Source organism: Rhinopithecus roxellana, chromosome 21 (genome assembly GCF_007565055.1).
Source record: "Rhinopithecus roxellana isolate Shanxi Qingling chromosome 21, ASM756505v1, whole genome shotgun sequence".
NCBI classification, from domain to species: domain Eukaryota; kingdom Metazoa; phylum Chordata; class Mammalia; order Primates; family Cercopithecidae; genus Rhinopithecus; species Rhinopithecus roxellana.
The window spans coordinates 17,717,782-17,734,847 of record NC_044569.1 but is presented as its reverse complement, the minus strand read 5'-3'; the positions used below and the strand labels follow the sequence as shown (position 1 = coordinate 17,734,847).

The window sequence follows — 17,066 nt, the reverse complement described above, 5'->3', positions numbered from 1 at the left end:
AGGTGGTGGGAATCTGTCATAGATGCCTCACTTAACCCCACAACCGCCTTGGGAAGCTGGCACTACTGCCTTCATCGTACAAAAGATGACTGATACTCGGTAAGGCCAAGTCGCTCACATGAGACCCAGGCCCCATCCCTGCTGTGGGCATGTGTGCATTCCTGAGCATGGAAATGGATTCCATTTGAACTTGGAGTAAAATGTTTCAAATCGTCCAGGTGATCTCTAGCCTGTGAAATGGCTGATCCAGCTTACTTCAGGTGCCCCCCTCCCTGCCCCCACTGCCCAGATTCTACCCGCAGATCTCCAGTAGCACCTAATGATTTCTAGAGCTGATTAAAGATGGACTGGCTCCTCCTGTAAAGACAGCGGAGGGTCTGTCATTTTTACTCAGGAAAAATGATGAAACACTGTAACATCCATTGGTCAGGTGTATGACACCTCCCTAAGTACCACCATGGGAACCCTATGCCTCCCCTCAAAAACGCTCTCAGAGGCAGGAAAGACAGGTTCTTGGATTCGTCTTTTTATTGCTCCTTCATCCTTTTGAACGTGGCACTCAGATGGACACTGCCGGGGGGACTTATAGACAAACCTCCTCTTTAATGTCCCAGTTCCCCTTGTTTGGGAGGGTGATTTATCTAAAAGTGAAACCACCAGAGAGCCATGTAATGCAGTGAAACACTTCAAAACTCTTCCTGCATCCGCCTCACTAACCCCGAGGCTTCCACCCGAGCCCCGACTTTCTGACTTAGCATATCAGTGTCCTGGCCTCCAGCCTGGCCCTGCTCTGCAGCAAGGGATGCCCTCTAAAAGGCAGTGACTCTCCACCTGGGTTTAGGGAAGAGACCTCAGTTCTCTCTTGAACTTGCTCTGTTTATCCTCTTGTCCCATGTCTTGTGCTCATGCACAGGCACCCTCTGCTGTCATTACAGGAGGGGCTAGTCCATCTTTAATCAGCTCTAGAAATCATTAGGTGCTACTGGAGATCCTCGGGTAGAATCCGGTGCGGCGGGGGGGGGGGGGGGGGGGGGGGGGGCGGGGGGAGAGGGTAGTGGGGGGAGAGGGCGGGGGGCGCCCGAGATAAGCTGGATCAGCCATTTCACAGGCTAGAGATCACCTGGACGATTTGAAACATTTTACTCAATGTGCCCCTGATTGGCACCAGCTGGGAGAGCAGATGACGTGAGCCATGGGAACCTGTGAATCGATTATGATGCCCTTGGCTATCCCAGCTGACTGCAAAGTTCAGGCTTCAGGGACGTTCAGCACATGTGGGCCCAGTCACCAGCATCAAACATGAAAGCAGACATTTAATTATCTCTGATCCTTGAGTGGCTTGCCTTGCGGGCCATAAATTTCAAGGTTATGGGATGGATTCTGTTTCGTTTCCTGCAAGAGCAGAACTATTATTGTCTTTAGCCAAATGAGTTATGGCCCAAATATGTTGGTTATGCATTATCCACTTGCCTCATTGCCATCATTAAACAAATCAAATACAGCACTGTTTCAGCATGAGGCCCAAACCGCTAAACTTCACATTGATTTTGCAAATTGCTTTTTCTTGTTCCTTTAACCTCTGTGAAAAGCTGGAGTTTATCATCCCTTTATAACAAATCAAAGTCTAACTTCTCCCTTCTTAAATTTCTGTTGATAATGCCATTACTAATAAACCCATTACAGATAAACACATACATTCTGTGCTGTACTTGTTATAGTAACTGTATCACAGGAAAAATGTGTTTGGCTAAATAAAAAGAGTATATGGCTGTTTTGCATAAAATTGAAATGGCAATGATACCACAGGAAATTATTTTATGTCAGCCACAAAAACAGGCAAAACATCTCTCTGGCCAGATTGAAGAGGAAAATTAATTATGACTGCGTTATTGTGCCCAGTGAAATTAGGAGCCTAAGAATTTGGATCTCTGTAGACCAGAGGATGGGGCCATGCAGGCTTGGAGGAGAACATGCTCTGGGCCTCCAGGGACCAGCCAGTCCAATGTCCTATGCTGTCTCCTGTCTGAGGTCCCTGATCCAAACCTTCCAACCCTCTGTCAGGGTGCCATGCACCTGACAAATGGGATGTCTCTGTCTTCACAGCCTTAGTCCAACCCTCTCCCTTGGCCCACCTCTCCATGGCTCTTTCCAGCTCCTCCCCCATGGTGAGCCCTGCAATGAGGTTGCCCACACCAGAAAGACCAGAAGTTAACTGGTGTGCAGGTTCCTGCCATGTGATGACCTTGAAGTAGCCATTGGCCTCCTTGAATGAACAGGAGGCCAATAAAGGGCAACTACTGAAGATAACCTACTTAAGACCTCAAAAAGTCTTTTGGAAGTTTCATTTCAAAAGCTATTTAAGGAGATTTCCTATCACAAAAAAATGAGCCAATGATATAGACAAACCATACACAAAAGGAGAGATGGATGTAAATGGTAATAAGCTCAACCTCCTTAAAGTGAAGGGAAATGTAAATTAAAACCACAGGAAATATTATTTCACACCCTGCAGACAGGCAAAAATGGAAGCGTTGCCTTGGCCTAGAGCAACTGAGATGCAGCTGAGAGTGTGAGTGGATTAGCCTCGCCCCTTCGGAGAAGAGTTTCCACTCCTGGTCTCACGCCCCAGTGCTGTCCATCTTATTATGAACTTGAATCACCTGGGGATCTCATTAAATGCAGATTTGAATCAGTTGCCCTGGAAAGAGGGCCCCCCCCCCCCCATAAATCTGCAATTCCAACAAGCCTCCAGGAGATACTCATATTGTCTGAGGTCCAACTTTGAGTTGCAAGCCCCTAGCCAAGTTCTTACAAGTGCACCAGGAGACAAGCAAAAAATTCATAGTAGCACTGAGAATATAGGAAAATATCAGAAGAAAGAAATGTAAATGCCTTAGATATTGATGTTGGAATCTATAAACATATTCTTGAATACGTACAAGCCAGTCTCCCTGAATGATAGTTCTCCATTTAAAAAATGAAATAAACGTAGTGGAGAGCAGAGGAAGGCATACAGTAAAGAGAAAGCCCACACCTAATGCCACTAATCCAAGGGGCAGGGACCCACACCTCAAGGCCTCACGCCTGAGGTTCTGAAGTAGTGGGTGTGGGTGCAGCCCAAATATCAGGAATTGAAGCATCTCCGCAGAACATTCTAATGTGCATCCAGGGTTGAGAACCACAGCTCAAGAACCTTGTTACTCAGTGTGTACCAAGGGCCAGAGGCATTCACCTCATCTAGGAGCTTGTCAGAAACAGACGCTCAGTCCACCTGTCTTACTGAATGAGAATCCCATTCCCCGCTCCCCATCCCATTCCCATCTGCACTCCCACCCTCAACTCCAGTGTTATTTTCCTTTCTGGGGAAAAATTCTCATCAGAAACTAAAGCAGATCATAGGAAAGGAGCAGGAGACGACAGGAATGTGGGTTAGTGTTCTGTATCCTGGAAACGTTTGTAAATGGGTCAAGCAGAACCACTGGGTCCAACATACACAGGCCACACCCTGGTCACCTCCTGTGTGAATCTCAAGGGTGGAACATGTTCGGGGCTCTCTGAATTTGAGTCCTTACTCAACTCCCTGCCTAGCTGGACTCACACTCATTTCACTTTTGGGAGAAAACAGGAGGAAGCCACTGGTTTTCTTTCCTTGTCACTAGCCCTTATTCTCAGAGGCAAAGCCAGTGGAGACTAAAGCAGCCTCTAGAGTGGCCCAGCAGCGCGCTGAGCACTCTTCTGAAACACTCAAGGCCACAGCTCATGCAGGGAGATGTCAAAGGATCCACAGGATCCTGTTTCCCTATGGAGCACTGTCCCTGAGAGGGTCAGACAGAGGCAACCCCACACCCATGAGCTGGGTGAGCAGGAGCAGGCAGTAGGTTCAGACCAAAAAGGAAAATCAGTCACTCTGATTTAGTTGAATCCTCTATTTCGTGGGAAAAGGAAAAAATGGTCAACCTAGGCCACGTCAAATGTTTCAAGCATCCCAGTGACCATCAAATCACTTGCTACCCCTGATTTTTGCCTTCAACATGCTTGTGGGCAGCGATGAACCCAGGAGGGCCAGTCTCCAGCCCCACAAGCGCCCCCTGGTGCTGGGTGCAAGGCAGAAACACAGCCTCCAGCAGAGCATCTTGGCTGGACTGAACGATGGGCTCCACTAGTGCTCACTCCTATACCCCACAGACACTTAAGGACTTTTCATACCTTCCTGGGAACAAAGTATGCATTGAGAGAGGCCTAGCCACCAATGGCAGATACAGTGAATAGGTGTGACTGCAGCTCCCCTCCTCCACAATGGCCAACGTTGACAGCCAACCCTGAAACCTTCTGTGGAGGAGTGCAAGTAGGCACTCTGGGAGCCACTGACAATTCACTGGAGCTGTGTCTCCACCTTTCCCAGTTCACATAGAATGGGAGGGCAGATCCCTGTAGGGGTGAACACTCACGCCTCCTTTAATGCACTCACAAGATTTCCGGTTGGCCCGGGATCGTTTCCTCTCCCTCGGCACCACTCGCTGACTAGGCACTTGGGTGGCCGACTTGACGATGCGGTCCATGATCTCATCAGCTGCATCGTCTGTGACATTGGGCGAGTCATCAGTTCCCATAGTCCAGGAACTAGTGGATCCTAAGAATTAAACAGCCAGAGTGCACAACATACTCAGAAGGAAAACACGAAAGATGATGCGCAGCACTATTCCTCCAAGCAACTGAGTTCTTTCAGCAACAGATCACAGGGAAGGCCACAGTTAGAGCCCCAGAGCTAATGATAGATCCAGAGGGCTAACCTGTCCCCACTGCAGGGAGCACTCTACCCTGCAGGCCCTGTGACTGCTACCCCACAGGCTCTGATCAAACCCATACACGGGGCACTTATTTCATACCACCCTGTAACACAGCTGTGTTCTTGTTTCTCATTATTATTTAACTCTCCAACCCAAGTGTGTTGTCTTTACCTGCCAGGTCCTGTGATCATCTGAGGGCAGATGACCCAAGCCACACCCTGCTGCACAGTCATCAATATCTGGTGGTGCACACCCAGTAATGTAGAGACCCACTGAAGGTCTTATTGAGACAGCTCTCTATCCGTGGTTGTATGTGCCTAGTCAATGTCAGCTGACCCTAAATTCTCACTAAGTAGAAAGCAATAGATTTTTATAATCCACAGTTTATCTTTGAATTATCTAGCCTTTAATAGACAACTGTAACAGGATTCCCCTCTCTAAACAGCAAAGGGGTTGTTAACTTAAATTTTCTCTGGTACATAAATCTCCTCCCTCAACCACATTTTCTGTAGTTTATAAATAACTACATATTAAAACAAGTCAGAAGAAAGCATCACCAGTCATCCCTCAGTATACAGAGGGATTGGTTCCAGCACCCCCAAGTATGTCCAAATCTGTGCATAATCAAGTTCCACAGTCAACCCTGCAGAACTTGAGTTTACAGCCCTTTATATACATGGGCTTCACATCCTGTAAATACTCTATTTTTGATCTGTATTGTTGGAAAAAATCTGCATGTAGGTAGATGTGCTCCATCAAATCCAAGTTGTTCAAAGGTCAACTGCAATGTTAAACAGTTAGAAATTAATGCTAATGTAATATATCCAGAACTACATCTTTGTAATTGACCAGCCTTCTTGTGAAATCTCTTCTATACGATAGTGAATATATGTTGCTACAAGAGGAAAGGTGTACAATATGCTCAAAATTGTTCATTTCTACCACCTACACTTCATTTTATAGTAGATGCACAACAACTTCAGAAACCTGTAGGTGAGAATTCTCAGAATCATTGCCTATGGCACAAAAGTACCCCCAGCCTGACTAAAGTATAACACAGGCTAGGGAACTGCCAGCTTTTCCCAACTTGGAGGAAAAAAGGGTTAATAAATAGTTAAAATGTTTGAGTTCTCCCACACTAATTTTTTTTAAGTGCATACAACCACCTGACTGGTAATGAATGAACCAAGAAAAATAGGTATCAATGGAAATGGTTGGGAACAGTGGATCACAGTTCAATGGACTGTGATTTTCGTGTGTGTGTGTGTGTGTGTGTTAGTTGAAATATTGCTGCAAATACATACTGTGCTATAAAGTAGTCATAATTTCTAATAGTAAAATTCATGACTGAACTAAATACATAAATATTTCACACTTTGCAAAAGGAGAGCCAGGATACCAGGTGCCCTGTCACCTGCATGTATGTCAAACCTGTGGCTATAGAACAATGATGTTTTCAAATGGTAAGATTTATGTTGGTTGGGCACGGTGGCTCACACCTGTAATCTCAGCATTTTGGGAGGCTGAGGCGGGCAGATCACTTGATGTCAGGAGTTCGAGAACAGCCTGGCCAACACAGTGAAACCCCGTCTCTACTAAAAATACAAAAATTCGCTGAGCTTGATGGCGTGCACCCACAGTCCCAGCTACTCAGGAGGCTGAGACAGGAGAATCGCTTGAACCCAGGAGGCAGAAGTTGCAGTGAGCTGAGATCACGCCACTATGTTCCAGCCTAGGCAACAAAGTGAGACTCTGATTTCTGTTATTATTGATACAGGTTTTTTTTTTTTTAATTTGTTTTGGTTAGCTTTTATTATTATTATTTTTTAAATGATAGCATACCTACAGCATGGGCACATGCAAAAACAGTAAATTGTACTTTTTGTGCTTATACCCAAGGGAATTTGATCTACTTCCCTTTAAAAATTAGGTCAGTTTTTTCAGCATTATAAACCCTTTAAAAAATAGACTCTTTTCAAAAATAAACTGTTGAAATTGCTGCTGAATGCGTCTGCATTCTCAGAATGGTCGAGGTATTCTAATTGGAAGTAAAAGTCCTTATAATGCCACAGCTTTTAGACCGGGCCTCTGCAGATCCTCTGAACAATGGTCCTCCTCAGAGTAGAGCAATCAATCGTGCAATTGTGTTTTACCCCGCAATTTCCTGTGTTCCCTTTTACCTACTGATGTATAATTCTGTCTTACTTTAAAATGCCAAACTACCTTCTAAAAACATGCAAAGCTCAATAAATTGTCTTTGCTCATAATACATTATCAGAGCACTGGGCCAGAAATGAAGGCATCATCTAATCTTCCCTCTGAGAATTACCTATACTTTTCCATCTTACACAACCCTAAGGATCTTCTGTCAGTGTAACGTGTCAGGAGATGCTGAAAGGAAACATCTTGCCATAGGTCCAAGATTGTCAAACTCAATTTTATGATGACTTCATTCTCTTAAGACTTCATTCCTGGTTCTACTTTATGTCCGCTCCTGTTGGTTACTTTCCCACTGCCTGATTACCATTTATTTCCATTCTTCTTAGTCATGTATACATTCCTCTTCCTGGAACCCTTGCACCCACACCGTAGCCATCAGGGTAATACTGCACACACATTTTACATACCCAAGGGGACCATGTTAGTTAGTAAGTGTTAGCAAGACATTTGAGATGTGGTGGAGAGGATAAAGCATTCTAGACCATAATAGCACACTATCGCTTTATTTTTATATTTCTAAAACATGAAGACTGAGATTTGAAAGCACTGAAATTTGTTTTTCCCTTTATAGAAATCTAATCTAAAGAGTCTACAAGGAAAACACTTAAGTCAAAATAGATATTGTACTGTTTTAATGTAAAAAGTTTGCTTTCATTTCTGAAAGATAATTTCTCTGAAGACAGACTTCTGTAGTTGAAGTTATTTCTTCTGGCAGTTTAAAGGTATCATTCCTTTTTTTTCTGGCTTCTATAGTTCCTTTTGAAAATTGAGCCATCATTATTACCATTGCTCCATAGGAGGTAATGTATCTTTCTTTTCTGTTTTCAAGATTTTATCTTTATTTATTTTAGCACTTTGTTTATGGTATGGTTCTCCTTGTACTTACTCTTCTTGGATTTGCTAAGTTTCTTAAATATGTTGGTTGACATTTATCATCAGTTTTGGTAAATTCTCAGCCATCTCTTCAAATCTATTCAATCTCTTCAAATACTGCTTCTGATCCATCTTTTTCCAGTATTCCAATTACACGTTAGACCATTCAACGGTGTCCCTCAGATCTTACATTTTATTCTATTCTTTCCATTTTTTCTCACTATGCTTCTGTTTGTACATTTTCTATTAACCTGCCTTTGGATTCATTTTTCCTCTTTTGCTGTGACCAATCTCTATTAAGCCCATCCAATGAGTTTCTTATTTCAGATATTTTGTAGTTCTGGAATATCCATTTTATTCTTATTTATAGAGTCCAATTTGCTATTGAAATTATCTATCCTTTTACCCATCTGTCTATGTTTCCTTTTAGTTTTTAACATTTATAATGGTCACTTAAAGTCCTTGACTGTAGATTTCAACATCTGAATCACTTATGGGTCTGCTGCTATTATCTATTTTTCTTCTTGATTTTCAGTCATATTTTCATATTATTCCTCTGGCTTGTAATTTTTACTACACTGGACTTTGTGTATAGAAGGACGTAGAGACTGAAGACAGCGTTATTTTCCTCCAGAGAGTCTTTTCTCTTCTGTTAACAGATACAGTGAGGTACTGAGCTGGGTTTAGGCCAGACAGCAGCTTTAGTTCACAAGCAGTCCACTTCCCACCTCTCTTTTTCTTGAGGCCAAGATCAGTGAGTATCTGTTCAAGGTGCTTACTCTAGCCTATCTTTGTCTCCTCAGTTTAAAGACTGCAGGACATCTCCTTCAACCTTTCTAGCCCAGGATCACCCACTGACCTTCCTCCCTCCAACCCCCATTCCGCAGTGCTGCATTTAGCAAATTTCTCATGAGAAAATCATCTGCATTTTGGTCTCCTCTCAATTTCAATCTCTTATACCAGTTCACACAGCTACTACAAATTCTGCTGGCTTCTCTTTCCCATTTGAGTCACTCCATCACCGTAAGCCCAATCCTCAGCTTGTGCCCAGATTTGGCAAATGCTCACAGAGAGGCAATGTCAGCTCACCTCCAATTCTAGTTTGTCTAGTCCTCTTTCCTTTTACAGTTCTATAATGTTTTTTAAAAGAAGGCTTGATTATTTTTATTTCTAGTTGTTGTAGCAGGTGGGTGACTTGTCTACTCCGTAACACATGACACATGAAAGCAGAAGTCTCCCTTGAGATGGGCATTAATGTGCAGAGAAACTGAACAGCCTCCCATTCTAATCCCTTTCATATGCAAAGATGACCCCATGTTGTACAAACCCAGCAACATCTTTTCTCTTCATCCTTTCTGGTCAGGATAAGATGTTTCTTTTCCTTTAAAATTGGTACAACCTGTTTATGTTCCGTTACTGAGATCCACCCCCTAAGAAGGCTTCAACCGCACTCCTCTTGCATCCACCAAGGCACAGGGGCTCAAGACTCCGTCCTGATGGCTGGGGTCACCATGATGCAGGCATTAATGTTCTCCTTCACATCCCTGTTGGCCATGTTTAGCCTAGCATACAAAGCCTGCAAGAGCTGCTGGGCACAGAGAGGCTTATAACATGGGATGTCTTAGGCCTTTTTGGGTGCCACGGGGTGTGGAGGTGAATGGAGGTGAATGGAACAGGACAGGCAGAGGAGCGGGCATCCTGAACTGAGGGAGCAGCATGAGAAGAGTGGGGACTCCGGGACATGCAGGGTGCCGAGAAGCGCTGCGGTGACCATGCAGGGTGAAGGAAAGCCAAGCCTGGGAGACAGGACAAGACCTGCCTACAGGAGCCTCCAAGAACAGTGTGAATAGTGTGGGCTTCACCCTGCAGGCAGTGAGGAAACCCAGGAGGGTAAACGGGTTATCAGGCCAGACCAAGGAAACACAAGGAAACATTCACAGATGTCAAATGCATCTTAATCCCTTCTAATGATAAAAACAAATCTGGAAACTCGAATCTGGCCACCATTTTGAAGTTTCAGTTTTTGTCTCTGCCTAAGGATGTAAAAAAAGGGACCAAGGGGTAGTGCTGTATGGAGGGGTTGGCAACCTCGTCCTGTGTAGTAGATGTTTTAGGCTCTGTGGGTCCTACAGTGTCTGTCACAGTGGCTCAACTCTGCCAAAGTAGCCACAGACACTACACAAATGAGTAAGTATGGCTGTGTCCCAACAAAACTTTATTTCTAGAAGCAGGGGGAAGGCTGGAGTTGGCTTGCAGGTCGCAGTCTGCCCACCCCAGCTCTCCCTCGGGAGATCACCCCCATAAGGATTCCCTCTGTGTGAAGTGAGGTACTCTCGTGGGAATGTTTGTTTTGGAGATGAAGCTATTGAAGGTGGGTCAGGAAGACGCTAGTGAAGGAATGTGTGTGGTTAGGTTGGCACTGGAGCTGAGGGCAGTCACAGCCATGGCCACAGCCTGCCATGGAGACTGGACGCCCCTGGAGTGGCCAACCTGAGAAGACAAGATGAGCCCCACGCAGCCAGGAGTTACCTCGGCTTGCTCGGCTGCGTGTGCGGACGCCCAGCGCGGGGGTGGCGTCCTCCATGGCGGGGGACGAGGTTTTCAGCACAGCCTTCATGTTCTCGTGCTCAGCCGCATCCTCCGCATAGCTCAGACCCTGCGGCTGGCTTGGGGGCGCTGGAGAACTGCCGGAAAACTTGCCAGACTGCAAAACCAAGGGGAAGTTAGCAGGTAAGGGAGACTCCCCAAAAAGACAACTCAAGCTTCTAAAACCCATGGTTGAGGAAAACCTCCTCTCCTCTGTCTTGTTTTGTTTGCAGACACATTGATTACGGCAGTCACTGAAATTGTTAACTAATGACAAAACATCTGTGCCTACAGGAAGATCTAATATGAGACAGAAAAGCCCCCAGCCCCCAGAAGGACCACCACCCATTCATCCATTGTAGTGGTCTCTCTCACTCACTCAGATCCCCTCAAAGGGTGGCTACCAGGAGCGACTGGCATTGGTTCTGGGAAAGTCTAAAGCCAAATGTATTTCTAACACCAAAGCCCTGATACGAGAATTGAAATGAAATATGCATTGTTAACCAAGCATATTGGGCTTTATTTTTTTACTTAGTGCCAGAAAGCAGTTACATTTTTCTTAAGTATCACTTATGATGGTAGAATTACAAAAGTGGGATTTAGTCACAGAATTCTAGCATGTTAAGAGTTGGGAAGAATTCTTCTAGACCTAGTCCCACCTTGCTTTTATGGAAAAGGAAACTGAGGTCCTTCAAGAATACATGGCTTGCCAGGGACCCCAAAAGAATTAGTGTCAGGGCACAGAACAAGACACAGAAATTCATGCTGATTTTCTCTAACTGAACAAAAGGTCAGGACATACATATTTTAAAAGAGGTATGCTGGAATACGATACGTACGCAATGCCAAACACCTGGATGAAGAACAAAAAGTCAGATTAACATTTGCAAAGAATAGCTCTACAGATTGCTGGCTTCCTTTGTCACCCAGTGTCTCAGCCATAGCAACAGGGTTGGGGACATATCTGTGGCTTGTAGCATCTACACAGCTCTCTCCTCATTTTCCAGGGCCAATTAGCCCCCCGTGGTCTCTGGTTCTCGCACCTGCATCCAGGGTCTGGTGAGGAGCCCCTGCCATCTATCACTGCATGGACATTGGCCCATGGGAGCCATTAACACCAGCAGAGGAAATGGGCACACATCAGAGGCTGCCTACTGGCTAGGGGCTGAGACTCTAGCCTGGCCCTTGGCCACTGCCCCACTTCCTCTTTGATTTCAGGCCTCTTCATGTGGTTATTCCGGAATCTAGTTCTCATATTTAAGTTGCCAAAGGAAAATTCTCTGTCTACTTTTCCAGCAGCAGGGAGAGACCTGCTAAACCTGCCACTTGTGACATGGTTACTGATTAGCTAGGCCTCAGGGACAGCTCAGAAAATGCATTTAACCCTTCAGTCCTTGGCACACATGGCATGATGAGGGCCCCTGTCAGGTGGTTAGTGATCACATGAAAACCAACCAGAAAAATGTCCATGCATTGTTTAAAGCACTGAATGGTGCTGACACTTCATGCTGATTATGTTAGGTTAGACCAGAGCATACATGAGGTGGTCAAATGTGGCATTCTTCATGTTCATAAACAGTCATACCTCAACTTCCTCCTCGTCATCAGTCTACCCGAGAGGACAGGACAGGACAGGACAGAAAAGACAGAAGGGATTCTTAGAAGGCACAGAAGTCAGCAAAAAGATCATCTCAATGGCACATAAAATTCCAAGTAAATAAACTGTCACCACAACCAGGATACATCCTCTTGAGTTGGGAGCTGCCAGGCCCCACCCTCTTGTCCTCATCTGAACACTCCTTGCGTGAACTCCAAGATCACCTGTGACCAGAGAGCCTTACAGGGCTCCAGGTCAATCTTCTGGGGCTGTCCCTGAGGTCAACAGTCAGCTTATTCGGTTCCCTGACCAGCACCGACCTCACTTGCAGCTCTGCATCCTGCTGAGAGTGTCCTGCTCTGTGAACCATATGGCATGGCTGTCCACATCCTTATGAATCCATCACTGCCTGACAGTCACCAAGGTCTCTCTAAGTGGACTGGCTTCCATTTGCTTGGCTCTGCCTGTCAGCTGCCGGCCCTCCCCTCCCATCCCATCCCAAGCGCAGGATCCCTCCCTGCCCAGGCTGCCGGTCTGGGCTACCGCTAGTCCTTCCACATGCAGGCCAGCCAGGACAAGTGGGACAACTGCTCCAGCAGCATGCTCAGATTACTCTCTCCTCAGGAGCATGAAATTAATTCCTTTTTAACATCTCACCTGTTTCTCATGGTGGCCACCTGAACTGACTCTCCATACTTTTAATGATGTTAGCACTAAACTGCTTTAAGTTACTTTAAATAAAATATCCCTCTTCTAAAATAAATTGAGAGTGAAAAGTCATGTCAATCTCTTGATCACAAATTAAACACACTTTAAATTTAGGAGTGTCCATGAGGTTACAGGGCCAGGCCAGCAAATCAGATTAAAGTGTTTTGAGAATGAACTACGCTTTTGGAAGTTAAAATGACAAACCACTTCCAGTCCATCACAATCCACACTGCCTCACCCAAATGGCATTGTGACAAGAGACAATAGCCCTGTTCCATTACTCTTTTTAAAAAAATCTTATTTATATAACCTGGGAAGGCTGGCATTTTTCCAGAAATTCACATATGTTCAAGGTGCTACATATATAAAATCTTGGCCCTCTCAACATCCCTAAAAGTAATCATCATTCCCTTTCTATAAAAGAGGAAGCTGAGATAAGTTAAGGGTCTCTCCCAGGATTACCGCTCCCTCCAACATGGGAGGCCTGGGATTGACCAGCCTGGGTTCTCACAGCCCACATCGGGAGTGTGAATGCGGCAGAAAGGCTGTAGTTGCCTCGTGTTGCCTTGTCTGTCACCATTTGCTCTAGGGACAACTTTGTACACAGGATGAGGAATTAGTTGCTCACTGATCCTGGCCTGGCAAGACCCCTGGATGATGAGAAAGGAAGCCTTCTGAATACCCAGAACAGGGAGAGAAGAAGAGAGGTAGGTACTCAGGAGCTGGTGCTTGGGGGCTGCAGATTTTACCCTCAGACCTCTCATCTCTAAATGCTACCACTTGCATCCTCGTTTTATTCAGCATGTACATTCAAGGTGACTTATTACAAACAGTTTTCTTTAAAATCTCTTCTAGCTCCAACTTTCAGGGGGTCTGTGATTCTAAGTCTATAGTCTGGCTTTGTTTTCAGTGGTTTAAGTTGTGTGTATGCCATTTTTAACCAGGTTATGATGTCTTTGGGATATATAAGCTTTTCTTTATACTCATATCTTCCTTGGTTTCCCAGGCACTGCTGGGTGCACAATGAGCTCTTAATAATTGAGTTGCAAAAACCCGAGGCTGTACACTTTTCCTTAATGGACAATATCCTAATCTTCCAGCAGAGGGCAATCTTTCTACATGAATGATGCCACTTTGGCCATTAAAAACATGGACCAGGCTGGGAATGATTCCTGATGGAAGCCTGTCCTGTCCAGATTTTAATGGGAATTTAAATATTTTTCAATCAAACTCCAGAAACATTCACCTCTGTTTATGATTGGGAAAGCCACATGTTTTCAGAGACAGAATGTAAAAATTAGTGGGATCTGTAAAAAATCTCAAGAATTTAGCAAGAAATTTTGATGTATCCACATAACTATAAGCATATTCGGCTTGTGTTTTTCACCCTCCAATGTGTCTCATAGCCACAAAAATAAGCGATCCCTGTTTTTAAACTTTAAAAAATAATACTATGAATAAAACGTGGGCTACAGTTTGCCCTAGTCGATCCAACACGCTTCCTGGGTTGCTGTCCTCCAAGAGGCTAAGGATCCCTACTGAACTGAGATTTCAGGAGAGGAGACAGAAGACTCTTGGCTGATGTTACTGGAATTCAGAACTGCTTGGGTCAGGGGTAGAGCTGTAGAAAGGGCTCCTTCTGCAGAAAAGTGACCTGAGCACTTCCTAAAGGTCTAGAAAATTCCAAGAAAACAAGGAGCTTACGTAAGAGAAATGATTATCCCATGGTTCTTAAAATAACAACAAAATTGGTAAGTTAATGCATCTGGCCTTCCATGTAAGTCAGACCCTCAGGAATGTGAACTTCCAGAGAGCAGTAACCAAGTGCCCTCTGTTTGACTGACTACATATACACATGTCTGTGCACATAGGGCGGCCTCAGTGAGGTCTTCCTAATTGGTTTTCTTCCTCCCCCCCAAAAAATCTGCCTGACTAGGGTTCAGCTGAAGTGTGTAATTGCCCAGATGATGGCACGCCCTGTGGCTTAATCCTTTCCTCATTCCATTCCCTCTATTGCCAGAAGTCCATGTGCTACTCAAATGCATGCACAGATGGGAGAAATCCATGGGCATCAATCCAAACGATGAAAAAAAATCACACTCTAGAGTCCTTCAACAAGTTCCAAATATGACCTGTCAATATCAAAAAAGATGACTTTATTATCGTTGAGTCTGTTCAAGAAAGAATAAATAGTGACTAAAGGAGGATTCCCAGAAAATTTCAGCCTTTTGCCTGGAACTGACCTTACAGTAATGGATGAGGTAAGTGAGATACTAGCCTGGTTTTTATGCTTTGTGAAGGCAGATTAAGAAAAAGGAACCTGCGTTATGTATCTCCGTTGGTCTCTGGCATCTTCAAGTATCCTTCACACTCCACTTTACTGAGCATCTGTCATCTGAATATGCACTGCCCCCCAAGACCTGGGTGGGCTTGGGGCTGAGACGGCAGAGATGGGGAAAGAGCCCAAGAGCAGGGGAGGCATGTAAGTGTGCAGGGGCTCCCCAGGGTGCTATAGGGAAACTCCTACTGGATTCGCTGTCCTCTGGGATCTCTTTCCACCCTGATGTCCCATGATTCAAGGGACTGGCGAGAGCCCATTAGATTATATCTTTGAGCAATCACATCAATTTATTCAGATGCCCAAAATGGGTGGTCCATGTGTCAACTGATTGGTTACATAGCACCGTTATGATGATTAAAATCCTGACTCAATTCCCCAATCAGTACATTTGTCTTTCTATGATAAGTGCCATTATCTTTTATATTTTACTTGTCTTCATCCAACTTTACCCACATCACACAGGTAAAAATAGAACCAAACATTTAATGTCATCAGCAACATGCAACACACCAAAATGGGTTCCATGTTCCTATTCCAGCCACACGTTCTGAACTTTACATCTCCTAGGTCCTTGTTTGTTATATAGCAGATTTTCACAGAAATGGTGGATGAGTACTTTAAGAGCACTTTTTCAAAGAAAGAATTTTTTTTATAGTCAAAAAAAAAAAAAAAAAAAAAAGCACAGCTTTTAACTGTGGGGAGAATTCCTGATTGATCTTACTTTGAAAATGAATGACATAAGGAGAGAGACTGTGTGAAACTCACATCAGTGATCATCTTCCCTCTGGTCTTATTTCTCTCTCTGTGGTTGGCCCGTTTCTGTTTCTGCTGCAAAACCCTTTCCCTGGTTGTGCGATACTCCAGTGCAAATTCACTAATGATCCTGCAGAATTTGTTTATGTTCACTTCCCGAATTGCGTAAGGTGGATGGCCCATAAAGAGTAAAAAGGAGTGGAATCTGCAAGGAAAAAAACAGTAATGGCAATGACTTCAGTTTTCAGAAACAAAAATTACTTGTCTAAAATGTCTCAGTAAGAAACCAATGTCAGAACTTAAAATAAATACTGCTACTACTACTACTACTAATAAAGAAACCAACAAGCCACACTCTCAGTAAGAAGACACTGTCCTTCATTCCTGGGGCTTTGAATTTTAAGACTCTTCTCAAATGAAAATGCAAACAGAAGTTCAACTCACTTTCCCAGTGATGGAGGTTATATCTAGGTGGTAGGACTTCAACAGATTACTTTTTCATTTTGCATACCTGTGTTTTAACATTTTTCTAAAATGGATATATGTAAAACTTCTGTAAGAAAAATGTTAAAGTGGTATTTTAGAAAAATATTGCACCATTTCTAGATGATATGAGAATTGAATAGGAATAAATAAATGTTGCTTAGAAATTCTTTTAATGAACACTTAAAATTGACGTGAACTTATGAATAACATGTTAATCCATAGTTTGTAAATAGATGCTGTTTTCCGAGTAAATACTTTTAAACATTTCTTGCGATATTACATATAATCTTAATTTAATTAGGAAACACCAAAGAAGCAGAAAATAAACTTATTTTACCGACTTAATTTGTAAACAAAAATAATTAGACATTGTTTTAAAATGTTGTAAAAGAAATTACGTAAGCAAATGAGCACCCAATTTTTAGTTATTAGGAAATGAGAAAGAACACAGTAGGAGACAGAGGGAAAGCTTTCTGTGGAGCAAACAATATTATGTAAATGATACCACTATTTATAGACAAAAAATTTTGATCACTCTAATTTGTGCAGTTTGAATATGGATTTTTTAAAATAAGGGACACTGGCTTACTCTTTTTGAGAATAATGAAGTAAACATATAACTTGTATTTAAAGTAAAGGGCCTAAAAAATGATAGCCAAAACTACATAACTCTTAGAAGAAAACAAAGTAGAAATCTTTATGACTTTGGATTGAT

At 43.7% G+C, this 17,066-nt stretch overlaps 1 protein-coding gene across 9 annotated transcripts in view; it reads right to left on the bottom strand.

Moving 5' to 3' along the window:
* Positions 1-17,066, bottom strand: part of FHOD3 (formin homology 2 domain containing 3) — a 498,596-nt gene that overhangs the window by 6,340 nt on the left and 475,190 nt on the right. For 6 of the 9 annotated variants that reach the window (XM_030925939.1, XM_030925941.1, XM_030925942.1 and 3 more), the window contains 4 exons: positions 15,878-16,070; positions 12,052-12,075; positions 10,410-10,584; positions 4,469-4,630 (listed from right to left, as the gene is read on the bottom strand). In XM_030925939.1, the coding sequence (XP_030781799.1) occupies positions 4,469-4,630; positions 10,410-10,584; positions 12,052-12,075; positions 15,878-16,070 (554 nt within the window). The remainder of the gene's footprint in view (positions 1-4,468; positions 4,631-10,409; positions 10,585-12,051; positions 12,076-15,877; positions 16,071-17,066) is intronic. The other 3 variants (XM_030925940.1, XM_030925944.1, XM_030925945.1) reach the window with 1 other exon arrangement.